At 38.9% G+C, this 26,264-nt stretch overlaps 1 protein-coding gene across 3 annotated transcripts in view; it reads left to right on the top strand.

Moving 5' to 3' along the window:
* LOC149144141 (GTP-binding protein, HflX) overlaps positions 1 to 8,058 on the top strand; it is a 473,086-nt gene extending 465,028 nt beyond the window's left edge. For all 3 annotated transcript variants that reach the window (XM_089446973.1, XM_089446961.1, XM_089446960.1), the window contains one exon: positions 7,977 to 8,058. In XM_089446973.1, coding sequence (XP_089303099.1) covers positions 7,977 to 8,043 — 67 coding nt within the window. In that variant the 3' untranslated portion in view covers positions 8,044 to 8,058. The remainder of the gene's footprint in view (positions 1 to 7,976) is intronic.
* Positions 8,059 to 26,264: the final 18,206 nt, after the last annotated feature.

Below are 26,264 nucleotides of genomic sequence, written 5' to 3'. Positions count from 1 at the left end.
CTGATCGTATTGGGCTTTGACACGTTTCTAGTGAGCTTCGCTAGCCAATACAACATTACGACAATTTTCATCTAGATGGGCTAAGTGTACAAAGCATTCTTCGTCTACAGAGGTAGAAAGTAATAATTCGATAGCTAATTTAAGAGATGGAATTTCACATTCAATAGGTAATATGGCTTCCAAACCATAAACGAGTTGAAAAGGGGTAAAACTGGTCGATGTTTTTACAGTAGTGCGGTAAGCCCACAGTGCTGAAAAGAGCATAGAGTGCCAGTTTCCTTTATGGATACCAACTATCTGTTTAATCATATTGGTTAAAACTTTATTGACAGCTTCGACTTGACCATTAGCTTGTGGATAATACGGAGTAGAGCTATCATGGCAGAGGCCAAGTTGCGCAGACAGTTCGACCATCATAAAGTTATGAAAATGACTACCATGGTTTGTGACAATAGCTTGTGGGACACTGAACCGAGAAATCACATGATTGAAAATGAAAATAGTTGTAGTTTCACTGTCGTCTCTATATGTAGGCATCGCCTCAGCCCATTTTGTAAAGTAATCAACTGCAAGGATGATATATCCATGCCCCCCAGCCGAGTGAGGGTTACAAGTGATGAAGTCGATGCCCCATTTAGCAAAAGGGCTGGCAACTACGATTGGTTGAAGAGGAGCGGGAGGTGCTCGCACTTTGTGATCATAAATTTGGTAATAATGGGATTTTCGAATTGTAGTGATGCAGTATTTAAACATTGACAGCCAAAAATAGCCAGCATGTAATATCTTTTGGGTAGTAGCATACCTAGACATGTGACCGCCACATGCTCCAGAGTGGCAGTCATTCAAAGTTTTTTCGGCTTCTTCAAGAGTTAAACAACATCAAAATACATAATCGGCACCACGACAATAAAGAGTGTCGCCAATAATGTTGTATTGTTGCGACTAGTATCAAATTCGTCGACGATCAGTTTTGGATATCTCAGGCCTAAAATATATATTTGGATCTATATAATTATGTCTTCATACCACGGATCGGACACACTAATAAGAAAGAGAGATTTGTCAGCAAAAGAATCTTCTGCTACAATTTCTATATCAATGTGGGGGAAGTCACACGATAATTCGGTGAAAACCAAGGATTCTTTGATTTGGATTTTTCAAATTCCAAATCAGACTCTTGTAAAATCACTATCCACTTCGATTTTTTGCCCCCTAGCAGTTTCTTCATGAGAATATACATCATAGGGTTGCAATCTGAAATGACAGTCATTTTTCGGAGAAGTATATAGTGATGGAATCGTTGAACAGCTTGCACAGCTGCCAAGGCTAGCTTCTCCACATGTGTGTATTTAATCTCAGTTTTAGTGAGACTCCTACTCAGATAGTAAATCACATGTTCATTGTCAGAATCATCCTCCTGGACTAACACCATGCCAATGGTGGCATCAGATGCAACTAAGTACAAAAAGTAGTCTCGATGATAATTGGGTGGATGCAGTAAAGGCGCATTAGTTAGTGCATGCTTTAACGCATCAAAAGATTTATCAGCAAGCTCATCCCAAAAAAATGGAATACCCTTTTTCAAAAGTCGAGTAAAACCCTGTGTTAGTTCAGCATAATTGTGGATGAATCTACACAAAAAGTTTGCTTTCCCTTGCAAACTTTGGAGTTGAGTCAAGCTAGAAGGAGCAGGCAAATTCAAAATTGCCTCTACCTTGAGAGGATCGACACGAATGCCTTCCTTTGAAACAATGAATCCTAGAAGGCGACTAGATTGCACACAAAAAACACATTTGTGTGGATTCAAGCAAATATTGTAATGCCTACACCTAATGAAACACTTTTAAGTGCATTGGGTGATCTTGTTGTTTCATGGAATGAACCGGGAGGTCATCTAAATAAGGCTGAACAATATGCTTGATATCATGGAATGTGTAAGACATTGCTCGTTGAAAAGTTGCGCCAACATTTTTTAGGCCAAATGGGAGTTTGCGATAAGAAAAAGTCCCCCATGGGCATATAAATGTGGTTTTATATTGATCGGCATGGAGTATGTTTATCTGATTGTAGCCAAAAAATCCATCCATAAAGGAAAAAATTTCATTTCTGGCATAGTCATCGACAATTTGGTCGATGTACGGAGTTGGATAATTGTCCTTGGGACAAGCTTTATTGATATCTTGGTAATCAACACACACTATTAAAATTGGCAAATAGGGCCAAACTCCATGTGGGTCAGCTTATTTATGGCAGCTAATATTTTTATTGGATCCCTCTTGTCGAGAGGTGTAGGATTGATCTAAAGATCATCTGATTCGGATAAGTATTTATGGAGATATGAATTTATTTTGATTATGGAATTATCATCAAGCCGACCAGCAACTTGAGTAGGCTCAGAAACCCAAGAGATGTGTCTATTCATCGTCTACATGTTAGTATAAATAGAATATGATTTGAAGTCATTTGGCAACTCTCTTCAAGTGATCTCCTCTCCACGTCTTGGGTTTTTGGAGGAGATACACTATGGATTATGCTGGCCTAGTATGATGATGCCCTAATGGAGAACACAGTCATAAATATACACAGGCATATAAGGATGATCTACGTTGTCCAAAAGTCTTATACGCTTTCCCTAAATCTAAACACATCTATGGAGGAAAAGCCTATACGCAGTGAGAAAAGGCTCTTCATTCGGTCTACCATGGATGCAATAGAAAACTCCAAACGCAAACACTCAGTGCTGAAAAACTTTAAGCTGTATTGCATATATCAGGTTTTGCTGCTTTATACAGAAACGATATTCACCCAAAAACACATTGGGGTACAGGCAAGTTTCGCAGCACCATTTGAAATAGAAGCTTGGCACAAGTCAAGTACAAGATCAATGGGGTCCGTTAAAGCTGGAAAGACTTCACAAAAGACATGAAGCGGATCTGTACCAACACCATCATCAATAGAAGTCAATGGAGTCACCACGCCTCCTACAGATCAAATAAACCCTAAATACTCAGTCAATGTTCTGCAACTTATCAAGACCGCACAATCTCAACATGGTTTGTGTCTAGTCAATTTAACGTCTTAAATTGCTCTACATAAATTATCAATCTGGGTATCGTAAACTGATGAAGTGTGGTGCACCATATGTACTTAGTTAAATTTTTTCTTATTTCGTTGTTTTATAGTTTATGTTGTTTTTGGATTTTTGTTCTTGTTGATCCCCTAAAGTGTCTAATGCAAATGGAAATCCTATTCTAAGGTCTTAAGAATACTTTTAAAGGTCAAGTATGGATGTAAATTTTAAGACAACGTTTATGTCCCTTATAGTAACTTCCAAAACTTAGCACTTCAAAAGATCTCAAAACATGTTATTGATAAAATCAGTACTTGAACAAAAGTGTAAATATGCAGCTACTTAAATCAAGCAAAAGATGAAATATTGATCATGAAATCATTGTCTCTGCTACTTATCTAAATACAGAAATAAAAGTTAAGCTATTGCACTCAAACAAATCAAAAGCTGCAAACTAATAATAGTAAAACCAATTCACTTCATTTATAGTCCGATAGCTCACCAAGTAGTCTAAGCTATGGCTTTGGAGATAACGTCAATAATATGAGGAATTGATATCTAACTGCAGAAAAATAAAGCTAAAATCAAATCACATCATTCATAGTCTGATAGTTCGCCAAGTAGTCTAAGCTATGGCTCTAGAGATAACGTCAATGATATGAGGAATTTGATATTTAATTGCAGAAAAATAAAGCTAAAATCAAATCACATCATTCATAGTCTGATAGCTCGCCAAGTAGTCTAAGCTATGGCTTTGGAGATAACGTCAATAATATGAGGTATTTGATATCTAAACTAACTAATAAAGCAAATGAATAAGACTGAAATCAAAGCATAACTGAAATTGAAAAGCTAAAAAAAACAAAGTCAGCAGAGAGGTAAATCTCATGTCACTATTTGATGCAAAAACATGTAAAGAAAAACTAATCTACAATCAACCGGTTGAACACACTTGCATGAATTAAAATTGCATGAATGGAAAATCTAATCTATCAAACTTGAAAGCAATAAAATGACATAATGAAATCAAAGAAAAATTACAAAATAAAATCTACTCTACTTTACATTCTAATGTGCTCCATGACATCTACTTCACATCTCCTTCCATGTTGAGAACATCAAAGCTTTATTCAAATTCTTCAAAATTACAAAATACAACAAAGCTTTTAAAATCCATCAAAGAAGAAGTACAAACTCCAAGCTAAGCTAAGGCTCACAAGTTAACAAGTTTAAGAACTAACAAGCTAACAAATGAAGGAGAGAAATCTCCTATTTATACAAAAAGATGAGAAGTCATCTCATTAATGAGAGTCCATGAATCTCTCCCTCTACTTCTAGAGTCCTAATCAAAATAGGAACTGATAAAACACATGTCTTCTTAGAGTTTCAATACAATTAGGAGATGTGACACATATCTTCATAATTCCATGATTCTTTCCACTCAAATTCTGGCCTTAGAGTGCCACATAAGGGTCTTCTAGAAGCCTTCTTTTGACCTACACATGTCAACAATCTCAACCCATTTGTTAGGTATAAGAATATGCATATTATTTTCTAATCTTTAACCACAAATTCACTTAAAAAGGCTAAGAATTAATAAAGTTTGGAAAAACATAAATGTGGCCCAATGATAATGAAAATGGTATGAATGTAGTGACATAGTAGTGAAATGGAGGTGATATAATGGACATAATAGTGAAAGTGTAATGGAAATGAATGACATTTTTAAAACCCAACATACCCCCCAACTGAAGCTATTGCATGTCCTCATGCAATATATATTACATTAACTCTTTTGATCCTTGAGCTTTGGCTTAACTTTGCATGATATCATTTAATAACTTCATATTTTTGCAAAGTGTTTTACTTGAATTGCAACATGATTGGTTCTTTTGTTACAACCAATTTTTTTTATTTATTTTTTTGCATTTTATTTTGATCTTTGAACTTTGCATGATGATATTTTGATTATTGTTGCAAAGTATATCTTTATTGGATTGCATGATGGTTGGTTCTTGTGTGACAACCATGATTTTGTTGTATCCAATTTCTCCTTTAAGAACTTTTTGAAAAGCCATTGTATGCTCATAATAACAATGTAATAGTTAATATATGTTGGACGTATGTGGGCTCCTGAATATGATATGGACATGGCAAAATATGAAGATGAATGCATTCCCCCCCAACTGATGGTATTGGCAATTTTATGAAATGAGGAAAAGAAATGTTTTTCCAACAATTATCATTCTAGTTTTTTATGGAATTCTATGGTCAAAAGTTAGAAAATGACATACCTTAACTTACCCTTTGGAATGGATGAGTTGTATATGTGGTAGCTGCAGAATTCTGATCATATTCTTCTTCAAGTGGCTGAACAAGAGGAGTCATGGATAAAGAGATAAGATGACTTTTTATTGCTTCTACTAAAACTTGTTGAATCTGCTCCAAAATGCTAAAAATAATAGTCTTCATGTCTTCAAGACTTATTGGCACAATTCATACTATGTGAAAAAAAATGTTCTGATGTCGAACATAGCAGGAAATTGCTGACTTAATGGCCATTAATGAATGCCACTAGTCAACACGAGAACTCTCACCCTTGATGACAATGAGAGTCAAGATGTCCAAACACATCTTGCTAGGTACGAATGAATTTTCCGATGTCGAGTCACCTAGAAGATCTGACGAACAAGGGACATTAATGTATTCCCATTGTTTGTCAGCATGAGAATTTTCCATTAAAGCATGCAAGCCTCAAGGTGTTTTTACAAAGAACTTAAACTCAAGGGACTATGGACTCAATAATTTGCATTGAAGCATGGTTTATTTGCGAAATGAAAATGACAGGAAATGAAAGATGAAAATGGAAGATGGCAATGGAGAGCAGAAATGGCAATGGGCAATAAGCATGTGAATGAGCCTCTTGCTTTTATTTGTGGATTATGAATGGACAAAAAGAGATGGAAAATGCATGTGAATGTAAAAGAAAAGTATGAAGTGAAATGAGGTGAATGGTTTATTATGAGGTATGGATGTGATGGAGACAATAGTATCTGAAAGTTTTTCAAGTGTTTGGATCTGATTTTGAATCATCATATTTCCTCTTTGTTGCTGATAATTCTTTTATATAACAAATTGGTCTTTTAGAGAGACACCATTCTCTTATAGTCATCTGTCCTTCCTCCTGGAACCTGCAAAAAACTAATACTTCTTCTACAATGGAATGTAAGATTATCAAAGGAGAGAGATGGCCAATCTCTCTAGTTATGATATTTACACACAAAACTAAGAATTTGTATTAATGAAACAAGTTCTCAAAAAAAAAAAATCAAAAGAATTTATACATGTTTTGGAATTAGCGCCTCAAGTTGATGTTGCTTCTTTTCAACAATTTATTTCATTATTGACCATTTCAAACTCTAAAGATGGATTTCTCATTGTGTAGATCTTGTTGAGATCTTTCCAACGGTACTTGAATCATCAAAATCTGATTTTGTATGAGAAAGTTAGGTTGATTTGAACAATGAGGTTTTTCAACTGCGAATTGAACTTTAGCTGCGAAATTGGAGAACAGTTGCGGAATTGGACTTTAGCTGCGGAATTGGAGAACAACTGCGGATTTGGACTTTAGCTGGGAAATGTGCACAGTTTCTCTAGCTAAAAATTTTGAATAAAAAGTTAGCCATTCATCTTTCATCATCAATCCAAAATTAATCAATACCTTCAGAAAAGTGAGCAAATAACTTATTCATTTCATTGATTCAAATTTTTTTTTTTTTTTTTTTTTTAATAAAAAGAAATTGTGCTGACAGATTTTATATCATTGCATGCCTTTTGATATTCATATAATACAAATCCATTGAACACAGATTTAGGCTGTTTGCGTGTGACATTTATAGTTTATACCATTAGCCAAAAGAAAGTCAAGGTGCTGAAGTCTTCCTATCACATGACCAATGATCAAATTTAACCTCCACAAATCTCAAACATATTTTAGTTTCAAGATGCTCACATTTCAAAATCGTCAATAGAAACCTATCTGTGTGGTGAATTTGGAGCAGATGACAGTCTTACTATGAAGAATATGCATGCACTCCAAAGTGCAGACGAGGAAAAATATTGTGAAGGCACGACAGAAGCTAAAATTCAATAAAGCTGAAATTCCTTAACCAATCATATGAACTTGAGAGAAGCTCAAACAGGACGGATAGGGAAGCCTATATTGTTGTTGATGTCCCAAACGATCTCACTATCGTACTGACTCTTTCAGCAAAAGCACGTGAGGTGATTCTCTTTCCTGGTACATGGAAAGGATTTGACACAGCATCCACATATGCAGCATGAAACTGTCTGAAGAAACTATCCGCGGATTCAACCAAATAGACCACAGCATCCACCTTGGGATCCTTAACAGTGCCTTTGAATACATTGCCATGTTGAATAATTTTCCACGTCTTATTAATCGGCTGTGAAGAGTCGTATACAACTGGTTCACATAATGGAGTTAAACAGAGTCAGATTCAATTGAGATTGTTGTTAAACAGGTGTTAGATGAATTATTAAAGCAAGAGACGTGTAATCATGATTTATTTTCAGCACATAGTTGACTCCAAATCGAAATTCCCTTGCTGAATTAAATAACAACCTGTTCATTAATTAAAATCCGTTTTTCTTCACACGGAAAGCAAAAAGAGGCTTTAGAGAACCGAGAAATTCTCTCAAACCGCCACGAATTTCTTAAAACGATTTTTGGGTTATCTAATTGACCCTATTGGTGAAAAAACCCATGTTTTATTTTTCCAAAATTCATCTCCGTTTGGCCAGATCGTGCATTCAAAGTTTGAAATTTTTCTTTGTTTTTCGTTTTTGTGGATTACTGTGGTTGAATTTTTTTTTTCATTTGCAGGTCTGTTGTTGGTGAGCGCCTTGGAAAATTCTTACAGCAGTATTATGAGCAGTCACAGTTGCGATAACCTACCACATGGATATTTTCTTTGATTGTATGCATTTGGAGATAATATATGTCCGTCAAATTTACCTAAATCAACACACTTGTTTATGTAATTTTGTAAAAATTTCTCATTTCCCACCCCGGTTTTCAGTTTCACCTTATTTCTTCAAAATAGTTAAATTTCCTTTCCCATATCCATACATTCAACAACTGAAAAATAAATTTTGCTGAAAACACAAATTCTGGAAATTTTACAGAATGCTGGAAAATGTAGAAATAAAAAAATCAGTGGGTACAAACAGTCATTTAACACATTTAAACACAGTAATTTTTTGTCAAGGTGACCCTGGAAAAACCCCCTACAACTCTTGGGGAAAACCAGTTTGAGAACTCCTTATTTCTGAAAAATACTTTTTACAGTGAGAAATATTCAGCAAAAATCAACAAGTAAATTTTTACAACTTATCTCGTTTTCTGTGCCTCACAGCCAACTAGAAAAACTTTGCAAACAGTAAAATCTGAACATCAATAAATGCTATATGTCCTCCTCGATTTCTGTGCCAATTTTCAGCCTTAAATTTTGTTGTACGGTATGCCTAAAAAATCATGCAAGCTGCCAGAAATTCTGTTGTACGATTTCCTCGATTTCTGTGCCAAAAACTGCTGTACGGCCTCCTTGAAAATCGTGCCCAAAAATCTGCCTTTCACTGTATGCTAACTCAGTTGTACGGACTTGCTAGAATGTTGCCTTGGAATGTGTGCCAAGCTGCTACCTCCTCCTCCCTGTCTAGAAATCTCCCTTGCTCTCTTGCTCTCTCTCTCCCAATCTGCTCATGAAAGAATGAATGACCTTTTCCTCCTTTTCCTCCTTTAATTTAACCCTAAGTGACTTTTGGATGATCCCTAAATCCAATGGTTGAACTAGATTGACATCTAGGGCTGAGATTAAATTCTCATTTAAATCTCACTTTCTATTTTTTTAATTCACCCCACTTTAATAAAGACCCACTTAGTCATTTATTTCCAAAGTCATTTTTCCTTTCTAATTTTTCATTGACTTTAATAAAGTCACTTTAAAATTAGACTTTAGTAACTTTATCACTTAAAGTCACTTTTAAATTAGATTTGACTCTATAAAAATTATAAAGTCACTTTAGGAGAAAAATTAATTTCTTTTGGACACTTTTTCCTAGGCCAAAGATCAAAGCCTTAGGGAACCACCTGTCCTCCAGTACCAAATTTCAACACTCCCTCTTACCGAGGAGGTGTTCCTCACCACACCCATCTTGTCTCTGAAGTAGACATGTTTGCCCTGTGGTAAGGCTTTGGTAAGAATATCTGCAATCTGCTCATCAGTGGGAATATACTCAAGCTTCACAGCTCCCTTCTGAAAACAGTCTCTGATGAAATGATATTTGATCATGATATGCTTTGACCTGTCATGAAATACTGGATTCTCCGTGAGTTTAATGCAACTCTGATTATCACAGTAAATCACTGAAGGTCTCAACGGCTGACCAAATAAGCCAAACAACATCTTGCGAAGCCAGATGGCCTCACAACTAGCTAGACTCGCTGCCATATACTCTGCTTCCGCTGAACTCAATGCTACTGACTGTTGCTTCCGGCTGAACCATGACACTATTGCCGAACCCAACCCAAAACAGTGCCCTGAAGTGCTCTTCCTATCAGAAGCACAACCTGCCCAATCAGAATCAGTATAACCTGCCAATCTCACTCCATCCCCCTGCCTGTAGTCCATACCATAATCCACTGTCCCCTGCAAGTACCGCAAAATATGTTTTGCAGCCACCCAATGAACCTTCCTAGGGTCACACATAAACTGACTGATCGTGTTGACTGCAAAACAAATATCTGGTCTATTGTTGACCAAATACATCAAGTAACCAATCAGCTCCCTGTGCAATGTGGGATCCACCAACTCGGAATCCGAAGCATGAAGCTTCTTCTTGTTGGTGATCATCGGTGTCGACATGGGTTTACAATCCTCCATGTGGAATCTGCCAAGGATGTCCACAATATACTTCCCCTGCCCCAGGAAGAAATGCCCCTCCTCCTGCCACACCTCCAAAACCAAAAAGTAATGCATCAAGCCAATGTCCTTCATCTCAAACTCCGCTGCAAGATCTCTCTTGCAGTGCTCTATGAGTCTCTCTGCACCTGTAATGACCAAGTCATCCACATACAACACCAGAATGAGAGGCTCCTCACCTATCACAATAAAGTAAAGGTTCGGATCTGCCTCACTCTTTGTGAAACCCATCCCCTGCAAGTATGTATCTATCCTGGAGTACCAAGCTCTGGGAGCTTGCTTCAGGCCATAAAGGGGCTTCTTCAGTCTACACACATGGGACTCCTTCCCATGCACCTCAAAGCCCTATGGCTGCTCAATGTACACCTCCTCCTGTATGAAGCCACTGAGAAATGCAGTCTTCACATCCATCTGGTGGATCTTCCAACCCATCTTTGCTGCTATCGATATAATGGAGCGAATCGAAGTATATTGAGCCACGGGAGCGAAAGTCTCCTCATAATCAACTCCCTCTACCTGGGAGAACCCTCTAGCCACAAACCTCGCTTTGAATTTCTCAATGCTGCCATCTGCAACATGCTTTACCTTGTAAAGCCATCTGGAAGTAACCACGGATTTGCCCTCATGCCTCGGCACCACCTCCCAAACATCATTCTTCATGATAGAAGAATACTCCTCCTGCATGGCCTTTCTCCAGACCTGCTGGCTAGCTTCCTCCTCATAGTTAGAAGGCTCAGACTCAAGGATGCTGGTAGCCATTGCCATATAGCTACAAAACCTCTCAGGTGGTCTACTCTCTCTGACCGGCTTCTTAGGCTCAGCAACAGATGTGGCATCTCTCAAGGTGTCCTGAAGCCACTTGGGCTTCCTCTTCTCTGAGTGCACTTCTCCCATAGGAGAATGAAACTCCTCCTCCTCATCATCATCAAGAGCCTGAACTCCTGACTGTCTGTCTGCTGTCCTCCTGCCTGCACCTGAACCTGTAGAAGCTGAGGTACCGTGTGAACTGTCCATCAGTGGACTCCCTAGTGAACTGCTCTATGAACTGCTCTGCATGCTGCCCGGAGCACCACCCCTCTGGCTCGGCGAGCCATTGCTCACTGACGGACCTGACATCCTCATAGATGTACCTCCTGATCCTCCTGATCCCTACCCACTGGATCCTTGCGACTGACTCAACTGCTGCTGAGGGTTTGGCTGATCCAGATACTCTAACTCCCATGACCTCATAAAGGCCCTATCCTCTTCGAACTTCACATCCCGCCTGACAACAACCTTCCTCTCTACAGGAATGTAAATCCGAAAGGCCTTTCAGGTCTCACTGTAGCCCACAAAGATACCATTCTTTGCGGTGGGCTCTAGTTTGGTCCTCTTCTCCCTGGGTATGTAGGAGTATGTAATGCACCCAAAGATACGAAGATGACCAATATCAGGCTTCTTCCCAGAAAAAGCCCCCTTCGGAGTCATGTTCCCCAAGGCACGATGCGGACTCTTGTTCTGCAAATAAATAGTTGTGTTGCAGGCCTCTGCCCACAAGAACAATGGCAACCCCTGATCATGTAACATGGCTTTGGTAGCCCCTACAATGGATCTGTTCTTCCTCTCCGTAACCCCATTCTGCTGGGGGTTGTAAGGAACAATGAACTCCCTCCTAATGCCTGCCTCCGCACTATAGTCAACAAACTCTCCAAGGGTGTACTCTCCCCCATTGTCCGACCTCAGGGACTTGATCTTCCGACCTGTTTTTGTCTCCACAAGAGCTCAAAACTCCTGAAACCGCTTGAAGACCTCACACTTGGTCTTCAAGAAATAAATCCAGGTCCTCCTGGAGTGATCATCAATGAATAAAACATAGTACTCATATCCACTCAAGGAAACATGAGACATCCGACCGCTCACATCGGAATGAATCAAATCAAGTATCCTATTTACTCTGTTATCACTGCTGGGAAAAGGGGATTTGGCAAAGTTGCCCATCGCACATCCTCTGCAAGTATCAAAGTGATCAGTACTGAAATCTGGCAAACCTGTAGTGATTTCCCGCAAGGTCCTCAAGGCTCCATGATACATATGTCCCATCCTGCGGTGTCAAATCTCACACAGCTCAGAACTGCTAGCTCTGCTGTCGGTACTACTGCTCAATGCCAAAAGGGACTGGAATGCAAACTTGTACACCTTTGCATGGCGTACACCTATCACTCTAGCTGAATCAGCTGGAGTGCTCCTGGGATACATCAACACCTGTCCTCCCCTGAACAGTACCTCATATCCTCTGTCCTCTAAAGCTGAGACGGATATGAGGTTCTTCGTCATCTCTGGCACATAAAGAACATCTGACACCTTCAAGGGAGGTTTGGACTCCCTCTGAAATGCCCGGGTCCCGACCCCGACTGCTCTAACAACTTTGTCATCACCGAGTACTACCTCTATATCAGTGCCACTCTCTGAAAGCTCTGAGAAGTACTCATGGACTCTTGTCATGTGACGTGAAGCCCCACTGTCCACATACCAGATACCCGAAGATGCTCCGCTAATCGAGGGAAAAGCATGCTCCCTTTGAACCTGTGTGGCAGGTGATCCTGCACTAGAGGGCTCACATGCAGTGAACCCAAACTCCCGGTCAAAACGAACTGCAAAGTCCTCAACCTCTGCTGAAGCTGCCACGCTCTGGTTCTTCCCCTTCTTCTTCTTCTTCTCCGGACACACAACTGCATAGTGTCCCATCTTTTGACAATTCCAACACTTCACCTTCGAATAGTCCTTCTGTGTGTTACCCTATTTACCTTTACCTCTGCCTTTGCCCCCACCATTGCTTGTGGAAGCCTGCTTCTTCCCTTTGCCTTTCTTGCCTCCCGCCGACAGTGCTACATCCTCATCTTGCTCAACTGGTTTGGCTGCCCCAAGCTGACCTTTCCTGATCTCTGTCTGAATGCAATCATCCCAAAACCTCTCCCATGTGGGAAAGGGTCTCACGTGCACAAACCCCATCAGCAAAGCTCATCCATGAACGGAGGAGGCCATTCACTGCAATCCGCACCAACTCAGTGGGTGGAATGTCCTTTCCAACTGTTGCCAACTCATCTCTCAAATTAGTAATCTTTGTGAGATATCCAGCTGTACTATCATTTCCCATCTTAATAGTCTTCAGCTTCTCCTTCAGGACCATTTTCCAGTTCTCATTGGTACTCTAGTAGAGATTGGACAATGCTGTCCACATCTCATGGGCATTTCTCTTTCCTCTCACATGAGGAATGCAATGGTCTTTGACTCTGTCTAGAATCAGTCTCTTACCCTTGTTGTTCTTTTTATTATACTCAGCCAACTGAGTGGCATCAGTAGGCACAACAACAGGGTTCTGTGTGGTATGCACCATGACGTCTCAGACTTCTGCCTCCTCAAAGATACTCTGCATTCTCTCCTTCCAAACACTGTAATTGCTATGCCCATCCAACCTATCCTCCACCCTCACTCCCAATGACATCCTGCTATCCTAAAACTGAAAAAATAGCACTGCTGTAGTAAAGATAAAACTGTTGTTTGTGAAAAATCAGCTTGCTGGAATTTTCTGAGTGAAAAATCAGCAGGCTGTAATTTTCCTCCTTGCTGTCTCAAACTGCACTTCAGCACTCAGCTCTAATACCATGTAAAAATTTCTCATTTCCCACCCTGGTTTTTAGTTTCACCTTATTTCTCCAAAATAGTTAAATGCCATTTCCCATATCCATACATTCAACAACTGAAAATTAAATTTTGCTGAAAACACAAATTCTGGAAATTTTACAGAATGCTGGAAAATGCAGAAATAAAAAAATCAACAGGTACAAACAGTCATTTAACACATTTAAACACAGTAATTTTTTGTCAAGGTGACCCTGGAAAAACCCCCTACAACTCTTGGGGAAAACCAGTTCGAGAGCTCCTCCTTATTTCTGAAAAATGCTTTTTACAGTGATAAATATTCAGCAAAAATCAGCGAGTAAACTTTTACAACTTATCTCGTTTTCCGTGCCTCACAACCAACTAGAAAAACTTTACAAACAACAAAATCTGAACAGCAATAAATGTTGTACATCCTCCTCGATTTTTGTGCCAATTTTCAACCTTAAATTCTGTTGTACGGCTTGCCTAGAAAATCGTGCAAGCTGCCAGAAATTATGTTGTACGATTTCCTCGATTTCTGTGCCGAAAACTGTTGTACGACCTCCTTGAAAATCTGCTATACTGCCTCCTTGAAAATCGCGCCAACAAACTCAAATTTCTACTCCTCGATTTCTGTGCAAACTGTTGTACGACCTCCTTGAAAATCGTGCCCAAAAATCTGCCTTTCACTGTATGCTAACTCAGCGATACGGAATTGCTGGAATGCTGCCTTGGAATGTGTGCCAAGCTACTGCCTCCTTCTCCTCCCTGTTCAGAAATCTCCCTTGCTCTCTTACTCTCCTTCTCCCAATCTGCTCATGAAAGAATGAATGACATTTTCCTCCTTTTCCTCCTTTAATCTAACCCTAAGTGACTTTTGGGTGATCCCTAAATCCAATGGCTGAAATAGATTGAGATCTAGGGCTGAGATTAAATGCTCATTTAAATCTCACTTTCTATTTTTTAATTCACCCCACTTTAATAAAGACCCACTTAGTCATTTATTTCCAAAGTCATTTTTCCTTTCTAATTTTTCATTGACTTTAATAAAGTCACTTTAAAATTACACTTTAGTAACTTTATCACTTAAAGTCACTTTTAAATTAGATTAGACTTTATAAAAATTATAAAGTCACTTTAGGAGAAAAATTAAATTCTTTTGGGCACTTTTCCCTAGGCCAAAGATCGAAGCCTTAGGGAACCACCTGTCCTTCAGTACCAAATATCAACAAATTTTGATCTGCATTTTGAAATTCCACTATTGAGCTCAACGCTAATGGAATAAACTTTATATTGCAGGTTTGTTGAAATCGATACTGAGGATGAAGCATCAATTCACCGTAGCTTCATTTCACGGTTTCGATCCCTCACTTATCGTTGATACTCCAAATGCAATCACCTGTTACACTTTATTTCATTTGCCAAAAAAAACAAACTTTTATTTTCTTAGCCCTACATGGTTTTCATGGAGTTGGTTTTTTATTTGTTTTGTTGGTTTTTTTCTTTATTTTGTTAATAAAATTACATATGTTATATCTCCAAAAATTAAAAATATACATATATATTTTACTAAACAAAATAATAAAATTTATTATTTTCTTTTTAACGTATTTTTTAAAATTGTTTTGTTAATAAAATTATATGTTATACTTTCAAAAATATACATATACATTCATTAAACAAAACAATGATTTTTTTTTTATTATTGAATCAAATGAAATGATGAAGTTTATTTTGTCCCTTTTTTTTTTTTTTTACATAACAATCTTTTTTCTGATCCTCCAGACCACACAAAGTGCAGGAGGAGAGCATACTCAAGAATTATTAATTTTTTTTTTAGATGTAAGAAATAAGATCTCCTAATTACACTTCCTTGGCAACGACGCCAAAATGTCTAGTCAATTTAACGTCTTAAATTGCTCTACATAAATTATCAATCCGGGTATCGTAAACCGATGAAGTGTGGTGCACCATATGTGCTTAGTTAACTTTTTTCTTACTTTGTTGTTTTATAGTTTATGTTGTTTTCAGAGTTTTGTTCATGTTGATCTCCTAAAGTGTCTAATCCAAATGGAAATCATATTCTAAGGTCTTAAGAATACTTTTAAAGGTCAAGTATGAATGTAGATTTTAAGACAAGATTTATGTCCCTTATAGTAACTTCCAAAACTTAGTACTTCAAAAGATCTCAAAACATGCTATTGATAAAATCAGTACTTGAACAAAAGTATAAATATGCAGCTACTTAAATCAAGCAAAAGATGAAATAATGATCATGAAATCAATGTCTCTGCTGCTTATCTAAATACAGATATAAAAGTTAAGCTATTGCACTCAAACAAATCAAAAACTGCAAACTAATAAAAGTAAAACCAATTCACTTCATTTATAGTCCGATAACTTGCCAAGTAGTCTAAGCTATCGCTGTGGAGATAATGTTAATAATATGAGGAATTGATATCTAATTGCAGAAAAATAAAGCTAAAATCAAATCACATCATTCATAGTCTGATAGCTCACCAAGTAGTCTAAGCTATGGCTTTGGAGATAACGTCAATGATATGAGAATTTGATATCTAATTGCAGAAAAATAAAGCTAAAATCAAATCACATCATTCATAGTCCGATAGCTCGCCAAGTAGTCTAAGCTATGGCTTTGGATATAACGTCAATGATATGAGGAATTTGATATCTAAACTAACTAATAAAGCAAATGAATAAGATTGAAATCAAAGCATAACTGAAATTGAAAAGCTAAAAAATACAAAGTCAGCAAAGAGGCAAATCTCATGTCACTATTTGATGCAAAAACATGTAAAAAAAAACTAATCTACAATCAACCAGTTGAACACACTTGCATGAATTAAAATTGCATGAATGGAAAATCTAATCTATCAAACTTGAAAGCAATAAAATGACATGATGAAATCAAAGCAAAATTACAAAATAAAATCTACTCTACCTTACATTTTAATGTGCTCCATGATATCTACTTCACATCTCCTTCCATGTTGAGAACATCAAAGCTTTATTCAAATTCTTCAAAATTACAAAGTACAATAAAGCTCTCTAAAGCTTCCAAAAGCCATCAAGGAAGAACTACAAACTCCAAGCTAACAAGCTTAAGAACTAACAAGCTAACAAATGAAGGAGAGAAATCTCCTATTTATACAAAAAGATGAGAAGCCATCTCATTAATGAAAGTCCATGAATCTCTCCTTCTACCTCTAGAGTCCTAATCAAAATAGGAACTGATAAAACGCATGTCTTTTTAGAGTTTCAATACAATTAGGAGATGTGACACGTATCCTCATGATCCCATGATTCTTTCCACTCAAATTCGAATTTGGCCTTAAAGTGCCACATAAGGGTCTTCTAGAAGCCTCATTTTGACTTACACATGTCAACAATCTCAACCCATTTGTTAGGTATAAGCATATGCACATTATTTTCTAATCTTTAACCACAAATTTACTTAAAAAGGCTAAGAATTAATAAAGTTTGAAAAAACATAAATATGGCTCAATGATAATGAAAGTGATATGAATGTAGTGACGTAGTAGTGAAATGGAGGTGATATAATGGACATAATAGTGAAAGTGTAATGGAAATGAATGACATTTTCAAGACCCAACAGTTTGCGCCACAGTGATTATACTCGCTACAGGTATATACTGGAAGGATTAAGGAATAGAACTCGGGAGCAAGTATATGAAGCTGCAGGGATAGACCTAGCTGCAGTCATACTATATGGAACCACATTCATCATACGCTATTCGTATAGAAATATAATACACTTCTCATTGAAGACCTAGCTGCAGTCATAACAACAACCGCAGTTATCTAATGACCTACAACCTTGAACACAGTCAAGGGAGACCCTTATTACGCTGTCCAGATGTATTAAACAGAGGCCCTAATACGCTAACCTGTAGCCTAATACGCAGGTCATGAACAACATGGAAGTGAAGTCGTAGTAATACAAAGTTGTAGGTGACAGTGTGGTAAATTCAAGACTGTCTATGGCAAGAAACAGTGTTTCTAAGCATATTGGACAATGTAATACAATAGTGATCTGAAGATGAAAATCTTGGACGAAGGGACTATGTTACACACAACAATCCTGAGATATAGAGCTCAGTGTCTTATGACAAGGGCAGCATGATAGTGATGATGATGAACATGATGAATCGACAGCATGATAGATCAGATCATGGGCAGCATGATAGATGGGATGCATGGGCAGCATGATGTATGGGCAACATAGCGATCATAATGCAGCATGATGGTGCTACACGGTAAGGTGCAACAAATGGAAAAAAGGCATCACTACGATAGGTGAAGCCGTCACCGTGGAGAATCAGTTGAAGCAGAATGTCTTCAACGAATCTCATCGTTATAGGAGATGATCTATGCTCACATCTAGATAAGTCCAAGTGTTGACTTCTATTGTAAATGTACTATCTCTCTCTCTCTCTCTTTCTCTGCTGAAATTTGAAGAACATAAAAGAAGAATTGATCAAGGGTTTCCCCACATTGTGGGGTTTGTCTCTGGCTAGCGCCACATCTTGTGTCCTCTTGTCTTGGTTTATCTTCTACGATTTATATTTATGTTCTATCTGCAATTTACTTTAATGTTGATGTGATTGCTAACTGTGAAAATTTAAATAAATTGTTGTAAGCATGGAACATACCTAAAATTAACGCACTCGAATGGTTCCTTGATTTTTATTAACAAGCACAATATTTGATACCCAATCGGCTAAAGGAACAGGGTGAATGAATCCTACTTTTAGCAATTTCTCAACCTCAGTTTTGATAGAAGCAGCTTTGCACGGATGTATAGGACGTAATCATTTTCTGATTGGCTTAGCATCCTGATAGGTTTTTATTTCATGTACAACAATGCTAGGGTTGATTCCTAGCATTTCTTTGTAGGACCAGGAAAAAATGCCACGAAATCCATGAAATAGGGCTTTGTAAGTTGAAATCTCTTCTAATGAACAAGAGGCTCCTATATGAATATTTTCAATTAGGGTTTTACTGAGATATCGATAGGTACTATTTCCGATATGTTCCCTAAATTCTATTTAGAACTGGAAGAAAGGGTAGATATTGGATTTTGAGGATCGCTAAGGGTCTCAGATGAAAATAATGATGAAAAATTATTCTCAATTTTATCAAAAGATGGTAAGAAAGTTGAATAATGATGAGTATCATCCCATGGCATTTCATCCAAGGTCATAACCTCCATAATGCCTTCATTAGTTAAAAATTATTGTTAAAAGGATGAGGCAAGAGATTGGTTCCAAGCATGACAAATGAGAATATTCATCAATGATCATATTCATTTGATCATCATCAGATGTTGATGGGTTTGAAAAAGACTGAATGGCCTCATAGGCTAATTCGAAAGGACTACGAGGCATTTCATCACCATATAAGATCATTTCTGATTCTGACGATACTTTCCATGGATCTCCCATTTCGAAAGTACTTGATGTAATCATGTTGATCTGTGCTTCATTCTGAAGAAGAACGGGTGGAGGGAACGCAAAAGTTCCCATCAAAGATGAGTCTTTGAGCAGGCCAACACCAACTTCTTCATATGGAGTGGTCAATTTTCCAACAAATGGGATACTACCGGTAGAATTAGGGTCAGAGGTATAGTAGGATAATTGATCTACTTTCACAATTATTCCTTTGTGAAGAAACATAATCATCCTAAAATATGACGAGACTACTGCCGCCATGGCATAAGTCCAGCTCTAGCCAAGCAAAAGGTTGTAATCAAGTTGAGCATCAACAACCTCAACATCTATTGCAACTATTTTTCCTTCTAACTTGATTGGAAAATCATTTAAAAGTCCATACAGATGAAAACCTCTTCCATCAAAGGCTTTCAAAGTCGTGGGAGATTGATTGATTGTTGGAGAACCTAAAGCTTTCCAACATGCAATGGACATAATGCATGTCGACGCTCCTTCATCAATCACTATTCAAAAAACTCGTCGAGTTTTGATGTGAACTGGTATCTAAAAATCCAGTTGGTGTGGGAGACACGAGACATGATTCTCGAGATAAAAAACAATCAATTGGGAGCCTTGAGGATCTACATCTCCTATCGCTGATAATAATAATTTCCTTTGCACTGGATAAGCTTGTAGCACTTCAAGGGAAGACATGGCCGAAGGTTACATAGCCAAATCTTCGACGATGTTATAATTTTGGGCAACCCTCGCGTGAGGATTAAAGGATGACTTATGAAGCATAGCCTTAGGAGGCGAACGAATTACCATATCCAAATTTGGTTTTTCAATGTGTAATGGTTCAGAAGAAGGAGGAGTAGACATGGAAGTTTGACCAGATGAACTAGAGTCATCTCCATTTTCAACAAGACCCTTTGATGCGTAATCTTTGGATCTTGTTGCTACCATAACTCTGGAAGACATCATCATGATATCTACTGATGAGGATGAGGAGGATTGGTCGTGAGAGACCATTTTACTGTCTTGAGGAAAAGGATCCTTCAAAACAGCTGGTGTGGGCAAACTTTTGACGAATTTGGAAACTTCGGCCTGATGAGGGCACTCCTTAGTATAATGATCTTCCTCACAAATCAAGCAAGGATATCGAGGTTTCCTCTTTTCGTCAGACGGTTCATTCTTGGCTGATTTCTCCTTAGAGCGGTTGTCTTGTTTAGTTTTTCCTTTTCCCTTTTTCTTATTTCTGGATGATTTACCTTTTCCAGTAGATGAATCTACGACGTTGATTTCAGAAGTAATTCTGGGAGAAGGATCTTTGTCAGGTGAATTAGATAGAGCCGAAACTTGAACATTCTTAGAATTTTTCTTTTTGTTCTTAGTCTTCTGGCTCATAGAACCAATCATGCCATCTATGGCATGTGATCCTAGAAGAGGTGGATTATTTGGAGTAGATCAGGGTAAATCTGGGATCTTTTCATACAAAATACCAGACTAAATATAAACAAGATCAAGATATGAGCGCAAGCAATTACTTGCTCTTTAGCTATAACACCTCTTGTGGCCACATCTTTAGTTATTACTGGTAAAAGTGTTTTTATAAACCATTATGCCAGAATCTGGTCTGGAATGTAAACTTTGACTAGGAAATTCTGGGAGAAGGATCTTTGTCAGGTGAATCAGATAGGGCCGAAACTTGAACATTCTTAGAATTTTTCTTTTTGTTCTTAGTCTTCTGGCTCATAGAACCAATCATGCCATCTATGGCATGTGATCCTAGAACAGGTGGATTATTTGGAGTAGATCAGGGTAAATCTGGGATCTTTTCATACAAAGTACCAGACTAAGTATAAACAAGATCAAGATATGAGCGCAAGCAAATACCTGCTCTTTAGCTATAACACCCCTTGTGGGCACATCTTTAGTTATTACTGGTAAAAGTGATTTTATAAACCATTCGGCCAGAATCTGGTCTGGAATGTAAACTTTGACTAGGCAACATCTTCATCTCCATTCGTGAATGTGATCTGAGATATGGGTAGACGTTGACTACTTTAAAGAAGTCAAAAGTTCAGTTCCATTGTCATACCGAACGGGTAACTGAAAATGGGTCAAAAAGGTTGTAGCAAGGGCATTGAACGTGTTGAAAGAAGTGTGTGGTAATTCCACATACCATTTGGCTGCCGAACCGATTAGGGTTCATTGAAAAAGTCTTAATCTAATAGAATCATCATTTAACGAGTTGGACGCACACCAAAGATGGTAGGTCATGACATGGTTGGATGGATATTCACCCGACTTACCTTCAAACTTAGGAATGTCACTAGGCAACTTAGTAGGAATGGTCGACCAATAGGGTAAATAAAGAAGTGGATCATTAGTTAACCGAGAGAGGTTAGGAAAATCCAAAGTTGCAATGAAAGGCAACTGGCGATTGGGGTCCTGCGATGGATATTGATAACCCTGAGGGGCGAGTCCCATACCAGGAGGAGGATATCCAAGATATCCTGGGATAGCCTAAGAAATTGGGATCTGCATACCTCCTGGGTATCCAGGATGAGCCATATCGTATTGCGGTTGAATAGGTTGTTGAAATGTATGACCTGGGTATGGTTGATTCTGGAAGGCGAGATTTTGACCCATTTGACCTTGAACAAATTGTCCTTGAAAGGGTTGGATTTGCAAGGGTTGACCTTGGAGAAATTGAGTTTGAAAAGGTGTAGCTTGAACAAAATGACTCTGGGGTATACCTTGGAAAGATAGCCCTTGAAAAGGTACTTGCATATATGGAACACCAGGCCGAAAAATATGTATTTTAAGTGTTGATGGAATTGCAGGAATGGATTGAACACCAGATTCCTAAGGTAAAGACTGAATAAGAGGTTGCATAGTAACTTGTGACGTAAGTGAGACAGTTATTTGCGATACTCCTAGAATTGGCGTTCTAGGTGAACTTGAACCTGGGTTCTGAATAGACGTTTCCATAGTAGACTGCCCTACAGTTTGATGGGTACTTTGGGTGGGCTGCTGAAGCGATTGTTGGGCAGGTGTCGATGAGGTAGCCTAGATGGTTGGTTGAATTTGAGAAGACATACCTTCAAAAGGAAGTTGTTGCATAGGTTGTTCAAGAGGTTGGCCAGGTTGATACAAAGGCACTTGAGAAGCAACAAGAATTGACTATTGAGAAGGGTTCCAAATTGTATTCAATCCAGGGTAAGGCATTCCATAGGCAGATTGAGGCATAACAAGCTGACCAAAACCGGTTTGAGGCATTTGAGCATAGTTAAAGTAGTTTCCGGCGAGGGATTGCCCCAAGCTGCAGGGTAAGGTCCACTAAAAGGTTGTCCTCCAAGTGGAGGATACGATGGTTCCCCCCAGGTAGATAATAACCACATTTTGGGTTAGCTTGTGGATTACCAACATTACCAGAAATCATATTAATGGCTTGTTCAGATGCCAAACCTTCATTGGTAGGGTTAATTACACCAGTTGACATGTTTGAAGATGGGTTCGAGGAAGAAGCTCTTGAATAAGCTCCTACGAGAGAGTGATATCCAGGTGGTAAAAGACCAACATACAATGTGGACTTCGAAGAATAAGCTCCTGCGAGAGAGTGATATCCAGGTGGTAAAATACCACCATACAATGTGGACTCTGGAGAAGTGGAATACATGGATGTATCTGTCACAACACTTCTAGGAATCATTGTGGACCAGTCAAAATCGGGTACAGTAGAATAAGGAGTTGTGTAACACGGAATCCCTTGCCCTAAAAAGTTCAAGGGTGTAAAATACCAAGGGTCAGGGTGAAGAGATCGAAACAAAAGTTCTGAGATATCTGTAGGTTCACTGGTAGAAACTAGAGGTTCTTCCTCTTCATTTGAAACAAGTTCTTCAATGGCAATAAGACCAGGAGGAAGACTATCAGTAATGATAAGTTTCATACACGGTGAAAGTGGAGGATCCAAAATATGTGTTGTAGCAGGTGTATGAATTTCAGGCTCAGAAATATCAGACTCAGGTTCGTCAATATCTGGTTCGAAAATGAGATTTCTATCAGAAGATTCTCCGGTATCTAATTCAGTTTGAACGATTTTAGTAATTTGTAAATCAGTTGCTGCTGAGTGTGATGTTAAATTCTAAGTTTGATCAAATTCAGTTTATGTTACTTCAATGCCTGAAATAGTGGATGTTATAGGTTGATTAACTTCAATTCCTCTTACATCAGAATCTATAATAGTAGAAGTTTCATTTTCTGCTGCAATTCCAGTTTTAGATGATTTAGATTTTTCTTCTTTAAGCTTCTTTAACTGACTCATTGTATACTCAAGGGGATCCTCGAGTATCCTACATGATTGTCTTAGTAGTTCTGCCACAATGAGCCTCTAAAAAGTAAAAAAACAACACAGAAAGTAACACGTGCTAAAAAAATCTAGGAGTTCAAACCACACAAATTTAATCTTCACTTCAATTGATTGTCACTTTAGTTGCTAGACCCACTCATTGGGATAGAGGGATCGTCTCTGTCCGTAGAGAGGATTAACCTTGTCAACAAGGAAGGTCACTACTAATTTGCAGAAGCTAGAAATGGAGTTCAAGGGTCTGGATGGGAAGCCAGTAATGCTAAGGGGAATGCACTCTTATATCCTTAGATAGTTTTAGCCCACTAGATGGAGGAAGATCTGCGACATGGAGAAGTGGATTGGGTAGTTGAGTTATATAGTTCCTATTTGGGAGCAAAGACGCAGGCCATACATCCAGACATACTAGCCTTGTTCAAGAAGCACCAGGGGGTTTGCGGGGATGTTCCACCAGGTAGACTGCCAGACCGAGGATTTGAGCAAACCATTACGCTGGAGGAGTGGGTGAACACAGTCATCACCACCCCTTATAGGCATCGAGAGGCCTATAAGGATGAGATAGAGCAAGCCATTGACGAGTTGTTGAGATTAGGACAAATCAGGCCTAGTTCGGGCCCATTTGCTTCTTTTGTGGTGTTGGTGAAGAAGAAAGATGGGACGTTGCACATGTGCATAGACTACCAAGCTCTCAACAAGAAGACCTTGAAGAATAGATACCCCATTCCTTGCTTAGATGAGTTTATGGGTGAGCTTAGGGGAGCTAAATACTTCTCTAAGATAGATCTGAGTTTGGGGTACCACCAGATTCACATGAGGGAGAAAGATATTTCGAAGACTACTTTTTGCTGCCATTATGGACACTTTGAGTTCTTCGTGATGCCCTTTGGGACAACCAATGCTCCAGCCACATTCCAGTCCTGTATGAATCACGTGTTCCATAGAAAATTAAGACGCTTTGTCCTATTTTTCTTCGATGACATACTCATTTACAACAAAACATGGGAGGAGCATCTTCAACATTTGGAGGAGGTGCTTCACATACTTGAGGAGAAGCAGTTGTATGCGAAGTTATCCAAATGTGAGTGTGGGGCTAACAGAGATGGTGTACCTAGGGTATGTGATTGTGGAGGATGGAGTGAAGGTGCATCAAGAGAAGATTCGGGCAATTCTAGATTGGCCCACACCCAGGAACATGATGGAGTTGAGGGGTTTCCTGGGCATTTGTACATATTATAGGAGATTTGTGAGGGGATTCTCATAGCTTACAACACCTCTTATGGATTTGACAAAGAGGGGAGCTTTTGAGTGGACGTAGGTGGTAGAGAAGGCCTTCATGCACCTCAAGAGGTCCATGAGCAGTTGTCCGGCCTTAGCCTTGTCATATTTCACGCGACCATTTTTGCTGGAGTGCGATGCATCTGGTGAAGGGGTTGGGGCCATTTTGACATGGGGGGGCATCCTATTGTGTTTGAGAGCAGGAAATTGTAGCCTCATGAGCGGTTTATGTTGGCAGTGATGCATGCAATGGCCAAATTCAAACAGTATTTAGTGGGAGAAGGAGAGGATCATGCAGGAAGACCACGATTCTCCACTATCAGGGCAGCCAGGTTTTCTCAAGACATTCTGTGTTGTTAGGGAGAGGTTCTCTTGGCAATATGGAATTAAAGGAGATGTGCTGAAACACATGAGGGAGTGCGTGGATTTCCAGACAAACAATGTGGATTTGGGTCTCCCGGTCGATTTTCTATAGCCGCTCCCCATTCTAGAGAGGAAGTGGGAGAGCATATCCATGGATTTCATCATCGGACTTCCAGCAGGGCAAAGGCGAGACTGCATCTATGTGGTGGTCGACAGACTGACCATGTTCGCCCACTTATTTTTTATTTCATCAAGATATTTAACTTCCCAAGTGGCTGAGTTATTCTTTTGGGAGGTTTTCCAGTTGCATGGTCTCCCTAAGACCATTGTGAGTGATAGGAACAACAAATTTATGGGTGCTTTTTGGCAGGAGTTGTTCTGACTAGTGGGTACAAAACTTACACCCAACACCAACTATCATCCCCAAACCGATCAGCACACAAAGATTGTGAAAAAATGGCTGGAAGTGTACCTACACAACTACGTGACTGGACAAAAGAGGGCATGGGTCAAGTGGCTACACCTCAGGGAGTTCTGCTACAACACGACTTATCACATGTCCATCATTATGACTCCGTTCTGAGCACTTTATGGGTATGATGCACTTTATTTTTCTGACATGGTGTTTGGAGATAGCAAGGCCCGAGGGGCGAAGGATTCGGTTCAAGAGAGCCAGGAGATTCTCCAATATCTCAAGAACAACTTACAGGTGGCCCAAAATCAGCAAAAGGTATATGTTGATAAATATAGGGTGGAGAGACACTTTGAGGTAGGGGACATGGTCTACCTATGCTTGTAGCCATAGAGGCAATCTTTGATCAAGAAGAAGGTAGAAGAGAAGCTTTTCCCACAGTTTTATGGGCCATATAAGGTGGTCTGTAAGGTGGAACAAGTGTCCTACGACTTAGAGCTACCTAAGGAGAGCCATATTCACAATGTGTTCCATGTCTCATGCTTAAAAAAGGCATTGGTGCAACATATTACAAAAGCAGTTGAGTTGCCTCTCTTGGATGATGAGGGGAACTTAGTTTTGACACTTGAGATCATATTGGAGACCTAGGAGGGGAGGT

This window comes from Pinus tabuliformis, chromosome X (genome assembly GCF_031772625.1).
Source record: "Pinus tabuliformis cultivar Carrire ecotype Pingquan chromosome X, CPIR1, whole genome shotgun sequence".
NCBI classification, from domain to species: Eukaryota; Viridiplantae; Streptophyta; class Pinopsida; order Pinales; family Pinaceae; genus Pinus; species Pinus tabuliformis.
Note: the sequence above shows the minus strand (reverse complement) of the source record. Positions and strands in the feature narration are given on the sequence as shown.